This window comes from Glycine soja, chromosome 12 (genome assembly GCF_004193775.1).
Source record: "Glycine soja cultivar W05 chromosome 12, ASM419377v2, whole genome shotgun sequence".
NCBI lineage: Eukaryota > Viridiplantae > Streptophyta > Magnoliopsida > Fabales > Fabaceae > Glycine > Glycine soja.
The window spans coordinates 36,271,446-36,289,789 of NC_041013.1; the positions used below are offsets into that span (position 1 = coordinate 36,271,446).

General features: G+C 36.8%; 2 protein-coding genes and 1 long non-coding RNA gene across 3 annotated transcripts; 1 reads left to right on the top strand and 2 right to left on the bottom strand.

Annotated features, from left to right (window-relative positions):
- Positions 1 to 9,153: 9,153 nt before the first annotated feature.
- Positions 9,154 to 10,580, bottom strand: LOC114378064 (mitogen-activated protein kinase kinase kinase NPK1-like). Its single transcript, XM_028336580.1, has one exon. It carries the CDS (start codon positions 10,319 to 10,321, stop codon positions 9,332 to 9,334), a length of 990 nt encoding a protein of 329 aa, XP_028192381.1. The 5' UTR covers positions 10,322 to 10,580; the 3' UTR covers positions 9,154 to 9,331.
- A 1,136-nt stretch (positions 10,581 to 11,716) lies between these two features.
- Positions 11,717 to 14,302, bottom strand: LOC114379784. Its single transcript, XM_028338503.1, has 2 exons — positions 14,106 to 14,302; positions 11,717 to 13,458 (listed from the first exon to the last, which is right to left on the bottom strand). The coding sequence occupies exon 2, from the start codon at positions 13,162 to 13,164 to the stop codon at positions 11,986 to 11,988; it is 1,179 nt and encodes a 392-aa protein (XP_028194304.1). The 5' UTR covers positions 13,165 to 13,458; positions 14,106 to 14,302; the 3' UTR covers positions 11,717 to 11,985.
- Positions 14,303 to 14,412: 110 nt separating this feature from the next.
- Positions 14,413 to 15,526, top strand: LOC114379785. The gene is made up of 2 exons (XR_003659603.1): positions 14,413 to 14,835; positions 14,940 to 15,526. It is a non-coding gene; the product is annotated as an uncharacterized LOC114379785 (long non-coding RNA).
- The last annotated feature ends 2,818 nt before the right edge of the window (positions 15,527 to 18,344 follow it).

Consider the following 18,344-nt stretch of genomic DNA (forward strand, 5'->3'; position numbering starts at 1 on the left):
GCTTGGCGTTATTGTCGGGAATGCCTCAGTGGTTTAGCCTACCGATCCTCTTCTGCCACTGCGTCCTTTTGCCAAAAAGAATAAGAAGAAAAAGGATCATAGAGAGACAGAGAAGGAGGTTCGGCCCCCAAAGAGGTTGCAATAACTTATTTCCCTTTCTCCTCTCAAATCCTTGGATGCTTTGCCCATGATATTGAGCAATGAGTTCTTTATTTTGTCCTATCATCCACATGTAGAGTGGTGCAGGTTGGACTTTGGCAGAGACATTCTGCAAGGTGTCGATGCTTCATTTGCATTGGCAATGTATTGTCATCTCCAGGCGAGATCTGCGACCATTGCTTAACAAATGATTCTGTCTAACTCCTCAGCCGATCGAGAAGTAATGAAGTTGAAGAAGGAGTTGGAGGGGATGAACAAGGAAACAAATCAAGCCCTTCATGCAAATATAGAGTTGGTTGTCGAAAACTAACACTTAAAGGAGGACTTAAGGAAATATGAAGACCAAGAAACTTTTTGGGACCAGAAGCTCAAGAGGGAAAAGGATTTGATGGTTGCCTTAAAATGTGAGGTGGATGCCTTGAAGGAATCACTGATTAAAGCTCAAGAGGAGATTAAACAAGGGAAAGAGCAATACCAGTTCCTAATGCGTGGTTCTCGGGAGAAGGTGATCATGGAGCACAATGTCAGCTTTAACAAAGCTTTGAGGCAAGTTGATCATAAGTTCATGATCCCTCATGATGCTGAGTTTGACATCCTCATGGATATTCATGAAGGGACATTGATGTCCATTCAAAACATTCCAAGAAATACTCCTCGAACCAGCTAACCATTGACTCCGCTTAAGGAAACCCAAGTAACCAATGTCGACACGGGTCAAGGCGACGTTAGGGGGCATAATGAAGATGAAGTGACTAATAACTAATGGTCTTGTGTTTTTATTTCTTTTGTAATGTATGATTGATAGTGCTCATTGTTTAGTCGATATAGTTGTCTTGTGTTATCTGCTTATTGATAAAAGTAATTTGTTTGTCTTTTTATTGTTATACTTCTGTTATCTTTGCTTAACCAAGTACCTTGAATTTTGTTGTGATATGGGTAACTTGTGAATGACTATTTACATTTTTTGCCGAGTGGACATGTTTGGAGTTGATTCAATTGTAAGGGTATCTTTTGGGCCAACTATGTGCACCCGAGGGAAAGGTGATTCCTTAATTAAAAAGAGGTACTCAGGTTCAAATTTTAAATTATGAAGGTACACCTTTAGCCAAATTGGTGTGTTCGGGAGGGGTACTTAGTAATGATTAACAATGTGTCCTTAGCCGAATAGAGGTATTTGGAAGAGATACATTGCCATGTTTAAAGTTGTGTCCTTTATCTGAATAGGGGTATTCAAAAAGGAAACCTTGCAACGATTAAGGTGCGTCCTTATCCGAATAAGGGTATTTGGAAGGGAATCCTCACAACGATTAAAGGTTTTTCCTTAGTCAAATAGGGGTATTCGAGAGGGACACCTCTCAACGATTAAATGTGCATCCTTAGCCGAATAAGAGTATTCGGGAGGGAAACTTTTGTAATAAATTAATAATGTAGATGTGGAAATAGGATTCATATTCATTAATTGAAGTGATGCCTTGTTAAAACCTTCTCGGCAAAACCCCTTTTCACATTCTTATTGGAAAAAAAGTCGAGCAACGAAAAAAGGTACACCTTTGAATACATTGTTCTTAACTATAATAAAACTTAAGATGAGTAGAATCCCAAGTCTGTGGTATGAGCTTGTTGGATAACTCCTCTAACTTTTAAGCTCCATTTTTTAGGTTTTGTCGAATCCTAAAGGGATCGACCCAATTGGCTGCGAATTTGCCTTCCCTAAAGTCTTTTTCTTGCATCACTTTGCACTCTCCATACTAGGTCTCCTCCTGAGAGCTATCTATATTTCATCTTTGAATTGAATCTTCTGGCCATCCTTTGTTTGCATGCTTCTACTATTATCCTTGTCCAACTACAAAGGTCGTCAACGAGGTCAAGTTTGTCTTTTAAAGCTTCCACATTTGCAGTGCTATCATAATGTAGTCTCCGGAATGAAGGCTCTCCGATCTCTACCAAAATCAATACATTTGTGCCATAGATTAGTCAAAATGGAGTTTTATTGGTTGTGGATTGTTGTGGTGTACACTGAATCCCCCATAAGACTTTGAGAAACTATTCAACCCATTTTCCCTTAGCTAGATCGAGTTTCCTTTTTAGCTTTGCTAAAATGACTTTGTTTACTGCTTCGACTTGTCTGTTGGTTTGATGGTGTTCTACTGATGTGACTTGATGGTTAATCCCCAACAACTTCATAAAATCATTCAACTTTTTATCTGTAAATTGAAGGTCATTATTGGTTATGATTGTGTGCGGGATGTTGAACCTCGTGATTATGTTTTTCCATAAGAACTTTTATACGTTAGAGGTCAAGATGGTAGCTAAAGGTTTTGCATCCATCAACTTTGTGAAATAATCAATCGCGACTAATAGGTATTTGCACTGTCCTTTGGCTGGAGGAAACAGTCCTAGTAAATTCGTACCCTATATGGAGAAAGGCCATGGGGAAGCAAGAGTGTGCAGCTTGTTGGCAGGTTTCTAAATGAGGTTATTGTGCTTTTGACACTGAATGCATCTTTTAACATATTCAGGGCAATTGGTTCTTAAAGTCAACCAGTAATATTTGGCTCTGAGTACACAAGTTGCCATTGTTTGACCTCCAGAATGTACTCCACAAATTCCTTCGTGCAGTTCTCTAATTATATACTTGGCTTGTTCCTAAGTGAGAAATTTGAGTAACAATGCCAAGAAACCCCTCTGGTAAAGGTTCTTGAATATCATTGCATATCTTGTTGCTTGGGTTTGCAACAATTTAGCTTTTATGGCGTTCTCTAGGAGTTTTCCTTTAGTAAGGTAATCCACTATGTCGTCCCTCTAATCCTTGCCTTCCGAAGGGGCGTTCATGAATTCCTCTTAATGGATACTTGGTTTCAACAATGTCTCTTGTATTAGGGTTCATAGTTGACTAGACTTTTTGTCACTTGCTATTCTAGCCAACTCATCTGATCCTTCATTATGATCTTGATCTATGTGCTTGACCGGTACCTCCTCGAACTCATCTCTCAATTTCATAAAAGCATGATAGTACTTTAAAAGCTAGGGTTCTTTAACTTGGTATTCCTCCTTGATCTATTCAGTTGCTACCTCAGAGTCACTCCAACATTTTATCTTTTTTGCTTCCACTTCCTTAGCCAGTCGGAGCCCGATTAGGAGGGCTTCATACTCTGGTTGATTATTGGAAGCTTTGAATTCGAATCCGAGGGATTGCTCCAACTTCACTTAATTGGGTCCTTCTAATAAGACCTCGACTCTGCATTCCTTTCAATTAGAAGAGTCATCCACATGTGTCATCCACCATTCGTCTTTGAATTGTCCAACTGGATGCAATTCATTAATGAAGTTTGCCAAGTGTTGCACTTTTATAGTTCCTCTAGGTTCAAATTTAATTCGAATTCAGACAACTCAATAGACCATGCCATCATTCTTCCAACTAGCTCAGGCTTCCTTAATACCTTTGATATCGGGCAGTCAATTCTAACAACCACTCAACGACTTTGGAAGTATTGTCGGAGTTGCCTTGTTGTATGAATCAAAGCTAGCGCCACCTTCTCTATCAATTGATATTGGGTCTCAGCATCATGCAAGACTCAACTTACAAAATAAATTGGTTGCTAGGTTCCTCCATGCTCCCGAACGATAGTCACACGATTTCATATGATATCGATAGGTATATGATCAACTTCTCCCGATGGTCCAATTTGACTAATAGTGATGGTGTGGCTAATGTTATCTTTAGTGCTTGAAAGGCATCCTCGCACCCCTGATCCCATTTGAATCTTTTGCTCTTTTCAACAAGTTCATGATGTGTTTAGCTTTTTCGGCTATATTGGGTAGGAAACTTGTTAGTGAAGCAATCTGACCAATTATCCTTTGTATCTCCTTTATATTCTTTGGACTCCTTATGTCAATAACAACCTGACACTTATCCGAGTTTTCTTGGATTCCCCTATGAGAAAGCATAAACCCTAAAAAAATTTCACCTCCTACTCTGAATACAATTTTTTCTGGATCGAGTCGCATGTTATACTTACGAATCTGTGCAAATATCTCTTCTAGATCACAAGCGTGTGGTTCAGCATCATTAGACTTGACTACCATATCATCGACATACACTTCCATGTTATTTCCAATTTGCTCTTTGAATATCTTATCGATCAAACATTGGTAAGTAGCATTAGCATTTTTTATGCCGAATGGCATGACCTGATAGCAATAGTTTGTTGATTCGGTGATGAAGGTTGTTTTTTCTTCGTCTCATGGATGCATCCAAATCTGATTGTACCCCGAGTACGCGTCTAAGAAGCTAAGTAAGTGATTCCTTGTTGCCCCATCCACTAGTCAGTCTATAGTTGGCAAGGGATAAGCATCCTTGGAGCAGGCTTTGTTCAACTTCGTGTAGTCCGTGCACATTTACCATTTGTTGTTAGATTTCTTGACCATAACGACATTTGCTAGCCATGTTGTGTAGCGGACTTCTCGAATGAATTTTGCCACAATCAACTTTCCAATTTCTTCTTGAATGGCCATATGCCTCTCTTCTTCTACCTTTCTATTCTTTTATGTTACCGGTTTAGCATCTCGGCAGATTGACAACCGATGGCAATGATAGTTTGGATCCATGCTAGGCATATTGACTATCAACCATGCAAAAAGGTCGGCGTTGGCATCCAACACTTGAGTTATCACTGATCGTGCAACCTCCTCCAATTGAGTTCCTAGGAAGGTTACTTGTCTTTCTTCATAGGATCTAGGTCAAAAGCTTTTGTCATGTCCATTCCTACCCAATTTACCATATTGATTGCTTGGTTCCCTTATTCTTCTTGGACCATAACAATTGATCCATCATCCATTGGCAACTTCATGGTGAGATGTGGAGCAAACACAATAGCTCCTATGGCATTAATCGATAGTTGGCCAAGCAAAATGTTATAAGAGGTGCTGACATGGATCACCATGTACTTGACTATGACATCTATATACTCATCCTTCTTGGTGTCGAATCTCATCAACAGCTCTATGGGCCCTTTCATGCTCACTCTTTCACTGACAAATCCAAAGAGTGGATCATCATGTGGTTGTAGCAATGATTCTGTTATGTCCAATTGTTTAAAGGTATTCCAAAATAGGATGTCAGTCGAGCTCCATTGGTCTACTAACGTCTTTCTTACTAGGCAGTCAACCACTTTAATTGAAATGACCATGGAGTCATCTTACTCAAGATCCATACCTTTAAAGTCAGCACTGGTGAAGGTTATGTCAAGCATTTTGACTTTGTTTCTCTTTGCAACCATATTTATGGATCAAATATTGCACAAGTGCCTTTTCCTTGTTGAGTAGGTACATCCTCCTCCTGCAAAACCACCATCTATGGTGTTTATGACCCTCCTAGATTGATCTATTTTTTCTTCCATCTCACTAAAGCAACTCCTCAGTCGTTCTTCTTTTTTACGCCCCTCTCAGCCCATAAAGCGATTCTTGTCATGATCTCAATGCCTAGAACTTTAATACTGGGAAGGCAGTTTATACACGAAGTCCTTTAGTCACCCTTTCTTAATAAGGTCATCTATATTGTCTTTAAGTGTTGTGTGTTCTTCTACGGAATGACTCCAAATCGGCAATGTTTTGAGGGATCGACTCTTTGGAAGGGTGTTAGCCCGCTTTGGCATCACCAATACTTTAGTGGCAATGACTTATTCCAAGATCCTTTACCGGCTAGCACTAAGTGTAATTATTGTAGCAAAGTTTGTAGATTTCAATGTGCGTTCTTTTTCTTTTTGGACATCCCTTTTTAGGCCCTTCTTTGATCTAAATGCTTCATTTCGCAGTTGTTGGTTGTACTTGTGAGTTCTTCTAACTGCATGAATTTAGCTGCCCGACACCGGAGATCATCAAAATCCGATGTCGGCTTCTTACAGAGACTATTAACAAAGGGTCCTGGTCGTAATGTCATAACCAGGTGACGCATAGCCACTGTTGGGCCCAAAGTAACTCCTTTCCACATAAGAGTAGTGAAGTATCAATGATTCCTTATACAAATGGATTCTTGAGCCTAGGGGTGAACGAAGTACTAACGAGGTTGGATAGGCAAGTTACTTTCTGCAAGTGGTTGGCTTGCAGTATGCTGGATACTTTCACTTAGGATGGTTGAGGGATATATGTCTTGGGTGGGAGCTATGATTGATGTTGTCATCTTAGTTTTGCATTTTCTTATTGCAATTTTGCTATGTCTTTGGCATGTCTTTGTTGCATATTCATAATTTCTTCTCTTAGAGCTTGAATGGCTTCCCCATGATCTTCTCTCAAATCGGGGGAGAAAACTTCAACAGATTGGGATTGTCTGGCTATCGGCTGTCGTGATGGTTGTGTTTCTACCATAGAACAGGTAGTAGTTACCATACTCTCCTTGGGGTTGTAGGGAAATTTTACCCGAGCCCCATAGTGGGCACCAAATGTACCTGCACAGGGATAGACAGGTTGCTTTCTTCCTTATTAACATCCTCTCGATAGTCTTTCTTCTTCTTCAAATAGTACTTGGCCAATCAGAGGGGTGGGGTACCTACAAAAGGCACTCCAACGCTCAAGAAAGGTTTCGATCGAGAGCAATAAATGAAAAAAAAAAAAACAATGTCATTACCTTGATATTCATGTAACTATTTATATGTACCATAGTGGGCCTTGGATCTATAGGTCATTTCCCAAGGTTGTCTTTTTAGGTAATGTCCCTATAATTATCATTAAGGAATTGATCTCTCCCTTAATGATTCTTTATCAATTAATCTAGGTAATCTTTCTTTAAATAAGTCATCAAATATTGGATGAGGCATGTTCGATATTCAATCAGACTGAGTACTTAATAGGTGTATCAGGTATTCGGTTAGGTTGAATACCTAATACTACAAAGGGTATCAGGTATTCGGCCAGGTTGAGTACCTGATACTGTGGATGATGCTTGGTACTCGGCTAGGCCAAGTACTTGATGCTATACAAAGGTGTCATGTGTTAGACTAGTCTGAGTACATGATATTATGAATGATGTTTGGTCAAGTTAAGTACTTGTTACTATGGATGGTGTCGGGTATTCGGTAGATTTGAATGTAAGGCCTCATCACAGGGTATGCTTTAGTGTCCCAAAGGTTTTAATAGGGTATAATGAATATTCGGTTTAGGCTGAATAACTATAAGGCTTATCCTCAAAACATGAAAATGTCTCCCTTGATGTCACATTGTCAAGTTAAGTGTGAGAAAAGCCTAGGCTAAGTGTGGGAATGTTAGTTTGGCTTTAATGAGATTATAACAAAGAGAATAAAGACCTAATTGAGAAGGGATTCAAACCAATTGGTGGGATGAGTTATGTAGGAATTTGGATGTTGGCTAGGAAGATCTCCCTTAGGAAAACAATAATCTTACTCGATGAAATACTATTGTGTGATTTGGTATGTTTGTCAATGACCCAACAACATCACAATTCATTAATTCAAGATTTACATTATTATGAAAATTTCTTGAAATAATTGAGATGATTAATATCTCTCACGCCTGACAAGTAGTAGCTTAAGACATTCAAGATATTCATCAAATAATATCACAAATGTTCATGATAAAACAATATAATCTCATTCATACATGTAAGATATGATTAAAAAAAAGTCTCAAGTTCATGACATAAGAAAAAGACATGCACAAGTTAGTTAATCTAAATTTGAATCTACAAACTACACAAACTCACTCACAAGTTTTGTCTAAAGAATAAAGATGTTTCACCTCCTATTAAAGCAAATTAGACTAACTATAAGGGTTCATTTGGTTATCAAAATATGATAGAATAAAATATGAAAATAGATTAAAACATGATGAGATAGGAACAATATAATTATATAAACTTTAATCATATTTAGTGCGCACCAAATAGATAATGATTATATATATATATATATATATATATATATATATATATATATATATATATATATATATATTATGTTCAAATAACAAGATTATTGTTTTATCAAAATTACATATAACTTTTCTTAAAATTATAAACAAATTATATAAATTTTAAAGATTATAATTATTATTCAAATATTTTCTTTAAAAAATACATAAATAATAATATTTTTTAATACTTTAATTAGTAATATAATTACAAAATATATGCAAAATTTATTATTATTATTATTATTATTATTATTATTATTATTATTATTATAAAAGTTAACATGCTGATTAAAAAAAATATAATATGTATATCTATATTGTTTATTTTAAGAGAGAATATCTATATTTTTGTGTGATTCATATAAATTAATATATTACTATATATTATATTTATTATACATAAATCTCATACTTTTTTATAATTATTATATATAATAATAATAATAATACATTATAGTATTATATATATGTGTGTGTGTAATATTATAGAGATAACATAACGCTATTATATTATATTAAAGAAATAAGATAAACAATACTCATTGTTGGAGCTAAACAGGCTTGGTGTAAAAAATACTTGTAGTGGTTCTCTGAGTGAAATATTTGGTGATGTAGTTAAAGACTAAACATAGTTTTAGGTTTGAGACTGGTATAAAAATTATAATCATTATCTCTTACATATATCTATTATATTGTGTTTTAAGACTACTTTTAAACAACATTTTTTTATTAAAAAAAATGTCTTAATACATATTTATTTTTAAAATGGATAGAATATTGTTTTTAAAAGTCCTTACATTGTTTAACAAGACGATGCATCCTTTGCGAAAAGATTTGTAAATACTATTTCTTAAAACACAATTCAACTTTCTTCCTGTGTTTTCCTCTCTGTAATTTTTCATTCCTCTTTTGATCTTCATCTCAAAATTCAAATCTATTGAAATGGATTAATGCGCATTATAACTGGTTTTAAGAGGCCTATTTTACCTCTTAATGTACTCATTAAGAACTAGAAGGAGCCACCAGCTCGCTTTTTGTAAGCTGAAAATGGCAAGGCAAATAAAAATGGCATTTTTAGAAAACTGAAAGCAGGCCTATGTTCATTAATTCCATTAAACGACAAATAATACTACTCCTTTGGATACAAGTTATGTGAAAGAAGGAAAGGAAAAGCCATTGACAACCTATTCGTCTCCTACTCAAAGCTGTACATTTGAATTGTCTATCTACAGTAACACTTGGTATGTGTTCAGCCTGATCTAACAGTAATCCAATTCCCTGATGAGCCCAATGCAATGTCTTGGGGTTTACATACCGGTATTCCTTTGGGGTCATCATGATGAGATGCAAATGTGTTTGTGATTGAAGAACGATTCTCCTTTGAAGTTTCTTTGACTGTGGACGGAGAGGAGGAAGGTGCATATTGTTGTTGAGAAGATGGTGTTGAAACAAAAGGATGGGTAAGTAAGTCCTGAACCGTAGACCTCTTATTGGGTTGTCTCTGGAAGCACCTGCTCAAGAAATCGAAACCCTCCTTGGAGAAATGGGGTGGAAAGTGAGGTATCCCATCGCCGTGGGCAATCATGAGCACAGCAGTTATTGGATTTGAAAGCTGATGAGCCCAAGGGGGTGTGCCAGTAGCCATCTCAATAACTGTACATCCCAAGGACCATATATCCGCAGCAAAATCCACAGACTCGTTCCTCAATACTTCAGGAGCCATCCACAGAGGAGTCCCACCACAATTTGCTGAGTCCTCCTTTACCCTTTTTGCACATCCAAAATCCGCCAACTTGATGTTGCCAGATGATCCCAAAAGCACGTTCTTGCACTTGAGGTCGCAGTGCACAATTCCATGTTGATGAAGATGCTCTAACCCATGAAGAATTTCCCTGGTATACACCCGAACCACCTCTTCATCTAATGAGCCACCAAACTTGTGCACCATGTCTGCCAAATTACCCCCGGCCATGTACTCCATAAAAACATTGAGCTTGCCTTGGTCTTCCTCCTCCTCCTCGGTACCCAAACATTGGACAATGTATGGTGATGAATTTAAAGTGTTTAGGATTTTCACCTCTTTATCCAAAGCATGGCGTTCAGCCCTGGAATGTGGTGATTTCACAACAAAAAGCCCACCGGTGGTTTTGTTCATTGCCAAATGGACATTGCCAAAAGATCCACACCCTACAAGTTTACCTTTCACCCATTCACTGGGTTGTTGCCGTTTTGCACCCATAGTCGCGAGTGAGGGGAGAGGGCGTCCAAAATTATTTATTAATTTCTACAAATCCAAGGACATTAATTTTTTCTTTCTCTCTTTCTTTCAAATTAGGAACACTATAACGAATGTGGTTGCAGTGCAGGGTATATAGAGCGGTTTCCGAGAAATCGGAAAACCGCCCTAAGGAACGAAACCCTTTTGGTTTGGTAGCAGTAGTGCTTAAACAAATTGAGACTTTGGCTTTGGTTGAAGAAGGGAAGAGAAGGCGACACAAACAAACAATCCAACCGAACCAATTCCAACTTAAAAAAACCCTCTGGTTTTGCCCGTTGTCAGTTAACGGTTGGCTATCCTTATTTTTTGCAACTGTCTCTTTTTTTCGCTATTTGTGTTTCAAAATAATACACAATACATGTATATTTGGTAGGTCATATAGTACTTACTAATACCAGAATTAAAAAAAAAATAGTAGTTACTAATACGCATATAAGGGTGCAAGGTACTCAACTAGCCTTGCTTCAATTCGCATTCTATCTTACGACTGATTGCAAATGTAGCAAGTGTTCATAGGCCGATGGAGATGGGTTGAACGAATCAAATGGAGATGTTCATATTTAGCAATTTTTCAAATTAAGAAAATATTATTATTTTGAGAAAACAAAATAATAAGCATTTAACTTTCTCCGTTCTTTTTTCACAGCATAACGGTGACATTGTCATATGTAAATTGTTCGTATTAATTCTTATATAACTTAAGCGTGTAATTGAGGAAAAAATTCATTTATACAGAAGATTTTATTAGGATATTCGAATCTTCTAGGTTTAAAATTGTTTCCTAGTTGATTATCATTGTCGGCTTTTGCAGCTTTTTTTAAAAAAATTAATAAATTGTGGCTACAAAAAGCCTTTCGAAAAAAAATACAAACGGTTAAGAACTTAGGACACGTCGAGTTTCACTTTTCCAGCCTTTTTTTTTTATCAAAAAAAGGACCCATCGAGTTTATTGTATGGTGTCAATCTGTCACAAAATTTTGACTGAATGATCTGGCCATCGATGGAAATTTCAGGATTGATTTGATGACATTATTCCATTTCTTTAAAGCATCCAGTAAGACGTAGCTACTAGATATTAATAGTCCAACGAAGCTGGACATTGAGTCAATAGTTCTGAACTTCAATACTCGTGCTCACGTAATCAGACCAAGCAAAGTAATATTGCCACAAAAAAACTCAGATCAACCATAAAGTGCAAGCCTGAATAAAAATTATAAACTTGGATTTACAAAAACAACCTAAGACCTGCTTCTACAAAACTGAATTTCTAAACAAAATTTTGATGTGCAAACAGAAACTATTTTTTCTCTCCAAATTGAGTTTGGAATAACCCAAACAAAAGAACAAAACATAGCCTTAGTCGTAACTCAATGACTTCAAGTAAGAGTATTCCAACATTTCAAGTACAAAATTAGAAACAGGTAAAACGTTATCAAGTTGGTACAGAAATGTAAAAAGGTACTCACAATAATTCCAGGGCAAAAACATTATACCTAGAATTAGCAAACATAACAAAAATTAAGAAAAAAATACGCCTTATTGAAGCTAAATCCTTTACAATCAGTTTTTTTCCCTTTTTCCACAAAATTGATATTCACCCAACATATTCAGTTTCCCGCCTGCCTCTATGGTCCAATAACTTGTGTTGGGGATCGCATAGGCCAACCTAGAAGAGGAGGCGATCCTGGAGGGGTTGCACTGCGGCTGGGAGAGAAGAGGCTTAGTTCTACAAATGTTCCAGTTGATGAAACCCCCTTCTCCAATGTCCGAAATGAAATTGATCCACGCTTTGTCGATGCATCAGAATATCTACCAGGACTAGACCGAGCATTTTCTTCCAGAAGACTCTGATTAGCAATGAGAGACACAGTATCATTATGATCATCATTAAGCCTCCAGGCTTCCAAGTCTTGTAGATTTCCCAGCGCTAAGCAATCTGCAACTGGACGGTAAACAAGTGTGCACATGCACAAGCCAGCACAACATACTAGTGCAAGAAAAGCCAAGAAAACAAAGGCTTCAAACATAAAATGCCCAGGTCCTGATAAAACAGATAAACCAAGAAAAAGAACCCTTAATGGAAGGAAACATGAAACTGAGAATAGCAATGTGTAAACCCTCTTCTGCAAACCCTTGTTAATAACTAATTTCAAAATCCGACTACCAAGCCAAAAAAGGTAGGAAGTCAGGATAATGGCAAAAAGGCCAAGGAGAATAGTGCTGAGTAAAGGGTAAGTACAGAGGATGGTATCATTCTCCCCAGGGGCAACCACTGCACTTGAAAAATAATGAGGCAACATTTTTCCAGAACCCTTATTCTTGTCTAACTGAGGTCCAACCAAAATAACAAAAAGCTGAAGAACAAACATTGGAAGGCAGTAAAGAAGAATATATCCCGATGTTTTCACATTCCATTTTCTGCTCATAATTCCAGTCTCCAAATTCTGTAAAGGTGCACGAAGGAGAAATACAAGTGTGAGGAAGAGGCACGGTTCTGCAAATCCCATATTTGATACAATATAGCACTTGCAGACAGTGTCCGGCCATTTTAAGTGAAAGGTACTCCTTAACAAAGATAATCGCAAAATTTCACCAATGCCCCACCAGATTGAAAATAGGATGAATGTGATTCTGATGATCCAAGGACCACTAAAATAATTGAGCTGAACCAAACCTTGACTATGAATACGAGAGCGGAAGTAAAATGAGTAAGCAATGCACATCAACCCAAGAAGAATCAAGATGGCTACTAAACATATCGTCACCACACCGAATGCCTCGGCAGAAAATCTCGACAGGGGCATTACCCGATGTACAGATTCCACGCATGCTCTCTGACAGCATGGATACAGGAAATCCTCTGGTGGTTGTACCTTCTTTCCAGTACTAAAGTATAAAGCACAGTTCACAGTATTAATAAAAGAATATGACCATTGAACTCATTCCAGATATGCATAATCAATCAGAATAGATTACTACGCAACATCCCAGATCAATCAGGTATCACCCCTCCATACGCTCAGAACAGTAACAAGATTATACGTAACACATCAACCTCAGAACATATAGCTTTAAGGTTGATTATCCAATTCAAGCACCTAAAATAGAGAAGAAAGAAATAATAAGCAACAACGGAAGTTGAATACTTAAATGGAAAACTGGAACAACTTTGCTTATAATTATCACAGTTCAGAACTTGAAATATTCTAACCAAACTCAAGGGAAAATCTTTTGAATCATCAAAAAGCTTAACAAAAGGCAATTTGAGAAGGGAGGCCCGCTATGACGGCACCATAGGCCTCAATGGCATGTTTATATGGAAGAATTTTGGCCGTCCACCATTGCTTCAAACTGGGGATTTGTCCTCAGCAACAGAAACATTAAGTTGAAAACAGTAAAAAAGACTTGATTGCAATTACAACAACAAGAACAAGAAAAAAAGGTTGTGTTATTTTCTGATAACTAAAGAAGGCGAAACAAAATATATGACGTTGTGCAACAAAAGAATGAACAGTGAGTAATAACAGAGTTGGTCCGTAGAGAGCAGGGTATTTGAGAAGGCACATTAACTAGTAAAGCCAATGGAAGAAAATCAGAAGGCGTCCTTCGATAATCGAAATTAAAAGATAAATAGATGGTTTCAGGCAAGAAAAGAAGCAAATAATATAGGAGAAATCGACGCAAAGATTGAAGAAAGAAAGGAAAAAGCGAAGAGAAAAGAAAAGGAGATGAGGAGAGAGCTTACAGCGGGAGGAATATTGATCCAGTGAAGAGGAAGACGATGCGGTGAGGGGAAGAAGAGGAAGGGGATCAGCAAACCCTAATTGTAATTGATTTGATTGGGAGAAAGAGAGAGAGAGAGAGAGGAGAGGGGGGAAGGAAGGGAAGGAATTGGTGAGTGGGACTTTGTTGGTGACAGCCTGTCTCCAGCTGTGTCCTCCGAACCTTCCGCTTCGTGGATAAAAGGACTTGCTTCGGCTTTGTCCCTACGTGTCATTACACCCTATATCTTAGTTATGCATCCTCTGTTAACGCAAAGGCTAAGGTAGACAAGCTTCTTAGGTGACCCATAGTGAACAAATTTTATTAACCGTTGGATTCATCTGACTTTTATGGTTGCACTCTACACTCTCCACACTGGATCTTTCTTCCCGTCCCTTTCTCTCTCAATCCTCCACCGTCACTGTTTACTCTCTCCTTCTCCCACTTCGCTATTCTCATCAGCATCGTCGTCAACGGCCTTGTTTCCGCGACCACCATTGTCCTCACCTATGTCATCCTTTACGGCAAGGGTGTCTCACTTCCTCGGTGAGATCGAAACCCTCTCCAGCGGCTATTGGATCTCGTCAGTGTTGCATGTTTACACGGTAACGGCATTGTCGCTCTACCAATGATACGGAGGAGGACCTCCTCGGTGGCTTCTAACGGCACGAATGAGAACTGATGACGGCAACAGTGGTATTGTCGGTGAAGAGGTTTTCAACTGCTTCATTGCCACTGTAAAATTTGGTTAAGTTTATTCCTTTATGTAGATTTGTTTCTGGGTTTGGTTTTTATGCCTTGGTTTTGGCTGCTATAGGTCTAAACATGCATTTGTGCAGTAGATAACAAGAAGATGAGCAAGCAAGCGACGAAAGTACTGTATTTTTTAATCAATCAAGCTACTAATGAATTCTCCAACTTTTGAGTTTTTTTACATTTCCATTTGGTTGTTGTTGTGTTGATGATTAGTAATTTAAATGTTCTTTCTGTCATATTTGTCACTTTTGATGTTTATGTTGCATTTCACTTCTCAATCTTTGGAATAACTTCAATTTGGCATTTTAGGGGTACATGTATTTTATGAAAGAGACGGTGATCAACAACGAGGGGTTGTTGAGGAAACAATGGTGGTAAGGAAAGAAAAAAAAAATGCCAGCCGTGAGAAATTGCCTCCGACGACGGCAAATGGTGGTCGGAAGGTTGCTGGGAGGGAGGAGGAGTACATCTAGTGTGGGTAGTGTAAATTGCAACCATATAAATCGGATGAATCTAACCGTTGATAAAATTGGTTCACCATGAACCAATTACAAAGCTTGTCCACCATAGCCTTGGCCTTATTTACATCCTTTTTTTCTTTCTTTCAAATACATGTTGTCTGTAACAACAATAAACAAAAAAAACAAACCTATCTGTCTGCCTGTTGTTGCTTTTCATTATTTTATTTTTTTCAAGAAAGCATAAATTGTTCATATTATATAAATTATAAATTTTATATGACTTTCATTGATTTGATGCAACAAACTAATATTTCCTTAATATATTTACAAATGTGTTTATCAAATCCATTTCATTGATTACAAAGGTACGAAGGTTTCCTAGAATGAGCATAAAAGTTTATAACAGCGTTCATTGCCACCAAAATCACCTCACAAAAAAGGTGGTAAAGGGTATCCAAAGTTTTTTTTATAACTAGTTTTCAGGTTTCCAACAATTGCTGCTATGAAACGAGTGCACAAATTTGATATGGAATACTTTGTTTAAGATCAAGTTTGAATATGGAGATATGTTAAAACCTAAGTGTTAATAATATCTTGTCTCATGAGTTATGACAACGTTAGAATGGTGCAGTTATTGTCAATCTCTAGGAAAGAAGATTGGTTTCTTTACTATAGGTAATCCACTGCATACGATTTTGAAATCTATAAGTGGTATGGATGTTGTTGATATAGATTATGATTTCTTCATGATCAAATTTGACTTGTGAGTAGACAAAAAAAAGGTTATGGGTGACAACCTATGGATGTCTTTTAATTTGATTGTTACTTGACAATACATCCTTGGTCATAAGATTTTGTGCCCTTTAAGGTAGACATTGACAAACACGTGTTTGGGAATAGTTTCCATCTTTAGGAATGAAGTATTAAAACAAGAGTGTTCTTTTGACTCTTGAGAGAATTGTTTTGGGGCCATGAAAATGTACATAGCAATTACGAATGTTGCTTGGGATAAATTTACTAGGGTGTATATGGCATAGTGTTCATCAATTTGTTGTTAGTAAAGTTTGGTTTTGTGAGCATTGGTTCAATGTAGAATATGAAAGGCTTTATCTTTCATGTAGGCATTTGTGGTATATCTTTGTCCTATGTAAAGTAGGAGGGCATGAGTAGATCAAAGCAACCAGTGTTGATGACGATTATACTAAAGACTACAATGGTTATGGCTCAATAGCAAGTGTAAACCCTAACCCTAAGTAATTAATGATCATTAATCATAACTCCACTAATTTGTATGGTGAATGGCTGGTGATTAATAAAGGGGGGAAAGGAAACAAATCAATATTGAAAAATCTATAAGGAAATCAAGGGCCTAGTCATGTAAAGTGAAATTCAATAAAGGATGATTTGGTGCATAATAGATTGCATGTCTTAAATAACAATAATATGACTAATAACACAAGGTGTTGTGATGGAAGTAATTAATGATGGTGGTTGATCTGATTCCATGCATGGAAGGTGGTATTATTTGGAAGAGCCAAAAGAAAAGTTGACCTGATAAAAAAAATATAACCATAAGTTCCCAAGTGAAGATTAATCTTCCTTAGCGATTGATTGAAACGCACTGTTTCACTTAAATAATAATATAATATTAAATAACAAAAGTTAAAATAACACAAGCCACTCCCCTGCAGTTTTAAAAATCCCAAGACCTTTCTCCCCCTTTCCCGAAACTTTCATTTTTTATTTTTTTTTGTGCAGCAGCCCACCCCCTCTCTAACCCTATCCCTTCTTCCCCAAAGACTTAATCCTTCAACCTTTCGCTCATCTCCTCCCATGGTTCCAAAAATTGCAAGCTTTTTACATCTTTGGGTTGTTCTAAGCACGAGAAGGTGACGGGAAGAAAAGGGGAAAACACTACGCATTTCCTAGGTTTTTCTATTTGATCACTTTAAGGTAAATGTTTATGACCCATTATGTTAGATGAGTATGTTATAACATTGATTAGTCATGGGCTGTGAGAAAAAGAGTTGGAAACTAAGTATTAGAGATTATTATGATTTTCTCAAAACCCTAGGCTTGCTAAAATTGGGGATTTTGTCTAATCCCTTGTTCCATTATTTAAATGCTTAGGTTCTGTGGAAAATACAGTGGTTGACCTTCCTAACATCGGTAGAAGTCAGTGATTGCGTTATTTAGGTGAGTAGCTAATATACTTGGCGATTTTCTTAAAGTTCATTTATGGAGAAGCAAGTATACTTTTGAACATATATGTTTTTGGTAAGCTTTGAAATTTATTTTGAGATCTTGATAATATATAAGGATGAATGTTGAACTGTTTGTTTAATTTTATTTATGTTGAGTTCATGAATGATATATGTCTTTTGCTACAACGAAAAGATAATGTAGCCTATGAGATAATTTCTCATAGTATAATGATATATGTTGTTTGCTACAATGAAGAGATAATGTAGCCTATGAGATAATTTCTCATAGTATAATGATATATCATGTTTGCTACAACGAAGAGATAATGTAGCCTATGAGATAATTTATCATAGTATAATGATATATGTCGTTTGCTACAACGAAGAGATAATGTAGCCTATGAGTTGAAATCTCATAGTATAATTATATTTCCATTTGCTACAACGAAGAGATAATGTAGCCTATGAGTTGATTTCTCATAGTATAATGATATATGTCGTTTGCTACAACGAAGAGATAATGTAGCCTATGAGTTAAATTCTCATAGTATATTTATATGTTCCGTTCGCTGCAACGAAGAGATAATGCAGCCTACGAGCTAAATGTCGTAGTTATATAATTATCGTTCACCACAACGAAGAGATAATGTGGTCTATGTGCACATAGTAAAATAAATACTTGATTTTAAAGTAATTATTTTGGGATACCATATTATGAGAAGTTTTGAAATGTATATTCTTTGTGTACATGGATTTCTAAAAGCAAGTGTATTTACGTTCATTATTTATTTAAATGTCATT

What these genes read in the sequence shown, in the direction of transcription:
- LOC114378064 (XM_028336580.1), bottom strand. Translation starts at nt 10,321, where the DNA reads ATGGGTGCAAAACGGCAACAACCCAGTGAATGGGTGAAAGGTAAACTT.
- LOC114379784 (XM_028338503.1), bottom strand. Translation starts at nt 13,164, where the DNA reads ATGCCCCTGTCGAGATTTTCTGCCGAGGCATTCGGTGTGGTGACGATA.